Source organism: Haliotis cracherodii, unplaced genomic scaffold (genome assembly GCF_022045235.1).
Source record: "Haliotis cracherodii isolate W230 unplaced genomic scaffold, xgHalCrac1.p SCAF_20, whole genome shotgun sequence".
Taxonomy (NCBI): domain Eukaryota; kingdom Metazoa; phylum Mollusca; class Gastropoda; order Lepetellida; family Haliotidae; genus Haliotis; species Haliotis cracherodii.
Genome location: NW_027266276.1, coordinates 10,616,512 through 10,623,929, shown reverse-complemented (window position 1 = coordinate 10,623,929; position 7,418 = coordinate 10,616,512). Strand labels below are relative to the sequence as shown.

Here is a 7,418-nt window from a genome sequence, read left to right as displayed (position 1 = left end):
CCCTCCGGTACTTTATAAGGTTTTGAAGTAACCACATCGACTTCGGAGTTGAATGTGTGTATGATATGTATTTTCGATGGTTTGATAAACAGACGAGAATGTCATGCCACAAACGCAATAGCGGTAAACAAATGAAAAGGTGTTTCCCCTTGCGTTCAATATTATTGCGTCAGACCATTTACGTGGTTGGTGAAATGGTGTTTCACGTCGCATACAATATTCGTGCATTCTTAAACGTCAAACCATCGAGGTCGGGGTGAAATGTTTTTTTCACGCTGCCTCATTGCGCTCTATTGGCGTCAAACCATCGAGGTCGGGGTGAAATGTTTTTTTCACGCTGCCTCATTGCGCTCTATTGGCGTCAAACCATCGAGGTCGGGGATGAAATGGTCTTTCACGCTGCCTCATTGCACTCTATTGGCGTCAAACCATCGAGATCGGGGATGAAATGGTCTTTCATGCTGCCTCATTGCACTCTAATGGCATCAAACCATCGAGGTCGGGGATGAAATGGTCTTTCATGCTGCCTCATTGCACTCTAATAGCGTCAAACCATCGAGATCGGGGATGGAATGGTCTTTCACGCTGCCTCATTGCACTCTATTGGCGTCAAACCATCGAGGTCGGGGATGAAATGGTCTTTCATGCTGCCTCATTGCACTCTAATAGCGTCAAACCATCGAGATCGGGGATGGAATGGTCTTTCACACTGCCTCATTGCACTCTATTGGCGTCAAACCATCGAGATCGGGGATGGAATGGTCTTTCACGCTGCCTCATTGCATTCCATTGGCGTCAAACCATCGAGGTCGGCGATGAAATGGTCTTTCACGCTGCCTCATTGCACTCTAATAGCATCAAACCATCAAGGTCGGGGATGAAATTGTGTCTTGCCTGACAAAAACCCACAACACCTGTTTAAAATATTCTTTTATTTTGAATCCGGACAAAGATGTGCAATATACATACAACAACAAATAGTTTGTGAAACCAAATGAGTCACTGTTTATGGTTACACTTATTGCAGTGAACAGCCCCGAGAAACAAGAAAGTCATACACAACAGAATGTCCTTTACGCATTGCTATTATGGCTGCAGTTTCACCATCCTTGTTCCTGGAGTTAATGTCTGTCATGTTCTGAGATAAGATATGTTTCACCATCTCTACACGTCCACCAGTAGAGGCCAGATGAAGGATGTTGTAACCCTTATCATCCACTGAGGAAATTCGACCACCTTCACTCACAAGTAGATCAAACACTTTTCTATTTCCATAATACGCGGATCTCATCAATGGTGTCCTTCCGTACTTTCCTCTACTACGAATGTTCACAATGCCCCGTGTTATGATATGCTTTAACACTTCCACTTGTCCTCTAATTGAGGCATAATGAATTATGTTGTCGCCATCATCATCCACCATTGACACATTAGCTCCCTTACTCACCAGAAACTCAAGCACGTCTCTTTGTCCATAATATGCAGCCTTCATCAGGGGTGTTTTTCCCTTCTTTGATCTACTGTTGATATCAATAATGTGTTGTGAGAGTAGATATTTCACCATACCCACATGTCCGCCAATACAGGCCCAGTGCAGGATGTTGTCGCCATCATCATCCACTTGTGACACATTAGCTCCCTGACTCACCAGAAACTTAAACATGTCTCTGTTCCCATAATATACAGCCTTCATCAGGGGAGTTGATCCGAACTTTCCCCTGCTGTGAATATCAACACTGTGTTGTGAGAGTAGATACTTCATCATGTCCATATGTCCGCCCCTGCAGGCCCAGTGCAGGATGTTGTTACCATCATCATCTACTTGTGAAACATTAGCTCCTTTTCTAATAAGAAAGTCAAATACTCTTCTATGTCCCTTCTCTGCCGCCACCATGAGTGGTGTCCTCCCGTGCTTCTCGTCTCCACCGTCGACGTCGACCAAACCCCGGGACAGGATGTATCTTATTCGACCCAGGTCCCCCTTCCTACAGGCTTCGTGAAGTGGGTTGTTCTCCTGCCCGTCAATTTTATGTTTAAGAGATCTATCAGGGTAGTTCTGCTTCTCATCTGAAGATGTGTATGTCAGCAATTTGTAATGACCATTCGTTGCAGTAAATAAATATCTAGCTAGAATACAAACACACCGTTACCTTGTACACTGACAGTTTTTCCAGATCGAGTCCAGTGAGTACATAAGAGACAAACGACCAGCCGTTACCTTGTACACACACAGACAGTGTTTCCCGATCGAGTCCAGGGAGTACATAAGAGACAATGTAAAAAAAGACAAGTCTTACCTTGTACACTGACAGTGTTTCCAGATCGAGTCCAGGGAGTACATAAGAGACAATGTAAAAAAAGACAAGTCTTACCTTGTACACTGACAGTGTTTCCAGATCGAGTCCAGGGAGCACATAAGAGACAAGCGACCAGCCGTTACCTTGTACACAGACAGTGTTTCCCGATCGAGTCCAGGGAGTACATAAGAGACAGACGACCAGCCGTTACCTTGTACACAGACAATGTTTCCCGATCGAGTCCAGGGAGCACATAAGAGACAAACGACCAGCCGTTACCTTGTACACACACAGACAGTGTTTCCAGATCGAGTCCAGGGAGCACAGAAGAGACAAACGACCAGTCGTTACCTTGTACACAGACAGTGTTTCCAGATCGAGTCCAGGGAGCACAGAAGAGACAAACGACCAGCCGTTACCTTGTACACAGACAGTGTTTCCAGATCGAGTCCAGGGAGCACAGAAGAGACAAACGACCAGCCGTTACCTTGTACACAGACAGTGTTTCCAGATCGAGTCCAGGGAGTACATAAGAGACAAACGACCAGCCGTTACCTTGTACACACACAGACAGTGTTTCCAGATCGAGTCCAGGGAGCACAGAAGAGACAAACGACCAGTCGTTACCTTGTACACAGACAGTTTTTCCAGATCGAGTCCAGTGAGTACATAAGAGACAGACGACCAGCCGTTACCTTGTATACAGACAGTGTTTCCAGATCGAGTCCAGGGAGCACATAAGAGACAATGTAAAAAAGACAAGCCGTTACCTTGTACACAGACAGTGTTTCCAGATCGAGTCCAGGGAGCACAGAAGAGACAAACGACCAGCCGTTACCTTGTACACAGACAGTGTTTCCAGATCGAGTCCAGGGAGCACATAAGAGACAGACGACCAGCCGTTACCTTGTATACAGACAGTGTTTACAGATCGAGTCCAGGGAGTACATAAGAGACAAACGACCAGTCGTTACCTTGTACACACACAGACAGTGTTTCCAGATCGAGTCCAGGGAGCACATAAGAGACAAACGACCAGCCGTTACCTTGTACACACACAGACAGTGTTTCCAGATCGAGTCCAGGGAGCACATAAGAGACAAACGACCAGTCGTTACCTTGTACACACACAGACAGTGTTTCCAGATCGAGTCCAGGGAGCACATAAGAGACAAACGACCAGTCGTTACCTTGTACACACACAGACAGTGTTTCCAGATCGAGTCCAGTGAGCACATAAGAGACAGACGACCAGCCGTTACCTTGTACACAGACAGTGTTTCCAGATCGAGTCCAGGGAGCACATAAGAGACAATGTAAAAAAGACAAGCCGTTACCTTGTACACAGACAGTGTTTCCAGATCGAGTCCAGGGAGCACAGAAGAGACAAACGACCAGCCGTTACCTTGTACACTGACAGTGTTTCCAGATCGAGTCCAGGGAGCACATAAAAGACAATGTAAAAAAGACAAGCCGTTACCTTGTACACAGACAGTGTTTCCAGATCGAGTCCAGGGAGCACAGAAGAGACAAACGACCAGCCGTTACCTTGTACACAGACAGTGTTTCCAGATCGAGTCCAGGGAGCACATAAGTGACAGACGACCAGCCGTTACCTTGTATACAGACAGTGTTTACAGATCGAGTCCAGGGAGTACATAAGAGACAAACGACCAGCCGTTACCTTGCACACAGACAGTGTTTCCAGATCGAGTCGTTAAACATCGTTGCCCGAGACTGCATGTCTTGGATGCACAAGAACCAGTTGGGACCTTCAAACACGAGGAAGAAATACTGTAGGAAAACCCACATAAATACATTTATTCTTATGTTCACCTCTTATATCATTACATTTCATATATATTTATGTTCTTGTTCAATGACCATTATTTGTCAAACCCTCTGGCGTAAGTACAAATATCTTTTCCATAATACACATAATTTATTTGGAGATGAGATGACTAGCCACAAATTGGCCTCCCCTCATTGCTGATCTATTTCGTCATGGATACAAGTCGGATCTTCTGCTCTGATTTGCTACATGAACTTCCCCAAAGTCAACTGTCCCTTTGAGTCGAGCAATATTTTAGCAGCTCCCCCCTTTAGCCCTTCAGTGTTTGCCTTTGAGGTACTAAGGGGAGCACGGGTGGCCCAGTCGTCTAAGGCGCCGCGATTCGCTGTGCAGAGTTGCGTCTCTTGGGCATGCCAGAAACCTATGATTGTGGGTTTGAATACCGGTTCGTCCCGATCATGTTTCTAGGTTTGTCAGCAACATACCCGTGCTCGTGGGTTTCACCGAAGTGGCAAACGTCTGAGACCTGCACCACCTCGGGCTTTCCTCCCACATTAAGCTGACACGCCGCGATATAACTGTAATACTGTTAAAAGAGGCGTTAAACTCACTCACTTTGAGGTACTATCAATTGTAAAGCGTGTCATACAACGTTTTCTCACAAGTTGTTTAAATGGTTTTGTGGTAGACCTGTGAAGGATATTTCCAAAATCGACATGTCACTGATCAAACTGACGTCCCTATTTTGAGTTTATGTTCCCCGATAGTTTTCAGGTGAACAATTAACTTGCCTTTGCACCTAATCGCTAACACCTGGTGTCATAACTATTTGATTGTGATTCATAAACAGACAGACAGACGGTTTATTTAGTAATTTAGGCATCAAGGCCTATAGTACGCTTATGACATAGTCGGAATCGAACAATGCACTCAATGTACTTTTTAGTAGAGATTTCTCATGGTAATGGAAATGGTTTTTACTCACATCGGAATAAAACTTTGAAAAACTCGCATCTCCTCCCTTCGCGGTCTTCTTTGATTCATCTTTTGATAAACGACAAGTTAAAGTTTCAATATCATATTCAAAACTCCCACATAGGCCATGTTCAATACATTTTAACTGACACAGCTTGATGCCAACATTCCTGATAGTGACAATCGTCTTAGGTCCACACTGCTTCAGGCTTGATGTTGAAAATACAAACATCAGAATAACTGTTACTTCCAGGTGTAGTTCCACACAGTCCCTTAAATATCTTGGTATCATCTTTCAAAGATAACAAAGGATCACCTGCTGTGGTGAGAACGTCATGGAACAACTACCACGAGGTTGAAGGGTCACGTTCAGGTAGACTGTAAACACAAGACTATAGTCAACAATGTTATAACAAGGTCGACGGTGAATACAAGACTATAGTCAACAATGTTATAACAAAGTGGACGGTGAATACAAGACTATAGTCAACAATGTTATAACAAGGTGGACGGTGAATACAAGACCCCAAATACCAAAAGCGACGATGTCTTTTAGTGCACAGCGAACACGCCGACTATCTGCGTTCATCAGTAACCGGTCAGTAGAGTCGATGTTTTTGCTTCTGACTTTTAACACTCACGAAACATCACGTGAAATTAAACGTGACTGGTTTGCCCAATCACAAGAGATGGAAACAAGGGCATAAATCATTCAACTGTTTCTGACACAGACCATTTGTCTCATTCTTTAAGGTCTTGGCTCTTTTGATTCTAATGTCAAAGTGCTACAGGACCGATTGTAACTTACATTTGTTTGTTTGTAGTGTAACGTCGCACTAAGCAATACTCCAGCTATATAGATGGTAAGTGACTGACTTCATCAGCATCACTCTGCGTAGGCAATTTGGACACGATGAAATGTATCCACAACGTCACCGAGCCTGGCCACCCGATGTCGTTTGTAGCCTCTTACGACAAGCATTGGTTGCAGAAGATCAAATTTAATCTGGATTGTCATGGATACCACACCTTAGACTATTGAGCTACCTACAGCGTAGGCCACTGAGTTACAGTCAAGTTAATCCGACAATCGGCTTTATCCGACACAAATGCTGGGAACCGATTTAATCAGTGTTATTTAGACCCGTTAATCAGACAGTCTCGCACTCTCCGACTCCGACACGCCTAATTTGCAACGAATTGCTGAAATCACCCATTAATCAGTCTCATTAATCCGACACAGTGATCAGCGTACTCCTTGGTCATCTGCCCGCGAGTACACAGCCCCGTGTTTTGATGCGAGACGAGTCGGCGAGTAGCTATATATTTCAACGGCTGCAGAGATAAACTATATAGCTAGGTTAACAATAAACAATTACTGCTTTAAATATACAAAACAAAATATATAAAATACCCTCATCTAAGACCACGGAGATATACGAATCTTAGATCACTGAACTGCCCACACCTTACTGATCTTATGCGCAAGGGTCGAAGCCACCCATATCTAAAATCACTGAGCTTACCGTACCTCAAACCTGGTGCAAATTAAGATTATTCATTTCTTATTCAAGTTTACTTTCACAAGGAAAAATGTTTCTGTAGAAAATCAATCAATGTTTCATCCACCAAGGATCTTGTTAACATAAATTCTCATTTAATTCTTGGGTTTTCAAAGGAAATTGAATTGATCGATAAATTTTGATTGATATTGTTTTGTTTATAATCAGGAACTTTTTTTAATAATTGGTAGATTATATTGAATAACTAAGATTATTAGTGGTTGTGTCCTTGTTGGGGGTTGAAGTAGTGTAAAATTATTGTCCCCATGAGAGGGTATGTAAGACTACGTCTTTCAAAGTATATTTATTTCTGCCACATTTTTACATTTTTAATCGTAGAATATGTGTTTGTTTTAATGTTTGGCTAAATTTGTCAATCATCGCTAAAAACTGAAGGGGTGGTCTAAATCCTGCTGGGGGCCATGCAAGTAGCAAAAGTAGTGTAAGTTTCCACGGTCCCAAGTGTGGTGATCTACATTCAATTTGTTGGCGATCTATGCCCGTTTGTATGTTGTGTTGATTTATTTTTAAATGCTCTCAAGCTAGTTTTGCGTAAATCTGAGATATATTAGTTATCATACTGTCCTTCAACGACTGAATTTTATATTGTTTAAATATATTTTATTAATGTCAAGTTGTGTCTATGCACGATAAAGCTGAAATATTGACGATGTGACGTTAAACTTTAACTTTTCACTCACTCTTTTGCCCGGCAATATACTTTTCTCTCGTTCAACCTGTAGTCATGTTTTACATTTGCTTCTTTTGAAATTTGACAGTTAAGGTTATTTT

General features: G+C 43.0%; 1 protein-coding gene across 1 annotated transcript; it reads right to left on the bottom strand.

Moving 5' to 3' along the window:
• Positions 1 to 1,018: 1,018 nt before the first annotated feature.
• LOC139470485 (ankyrin repeat domain-containing protein 50-like) lies at positions 1,019 to 5,356 on the bottom strand. Its single transcript, XM_071252891.1, has 2 exons — positions 5,215 to 5,356; positions 1,019 to 2,067 (listed from the first exon to the last, which is right to left on the bottom strand). The coding sequence occupies exons 1-2, from the start codon at positions 5,354 to 5,356 to the stop codon at positions 1,019 to 1,021; spliced, it is 1,191 nt and encodes a 396-aa protein (XP_071108992.1).
• Positions 5,357 to 7,418: the final 2,062 nt, after the last annotated feature.

Excerpts from the sequence above, each read along its gene's own strand:
- LOC139470485 (XM_071252891.1), bottom strand. The coding sequence starts at position 5,356 with ATGATACCAAGATATTTAAGGGACTGTGTGGAACTACACCTGGAAGTA. Across the intron at positions 2,068-5,214 it reads GAATGTTGGCATCAAGCTGT|ATGAGAAGCAGAACTACCCT; the intron begins GTCAGTTAAAAT and ends ACACATCTTCAG.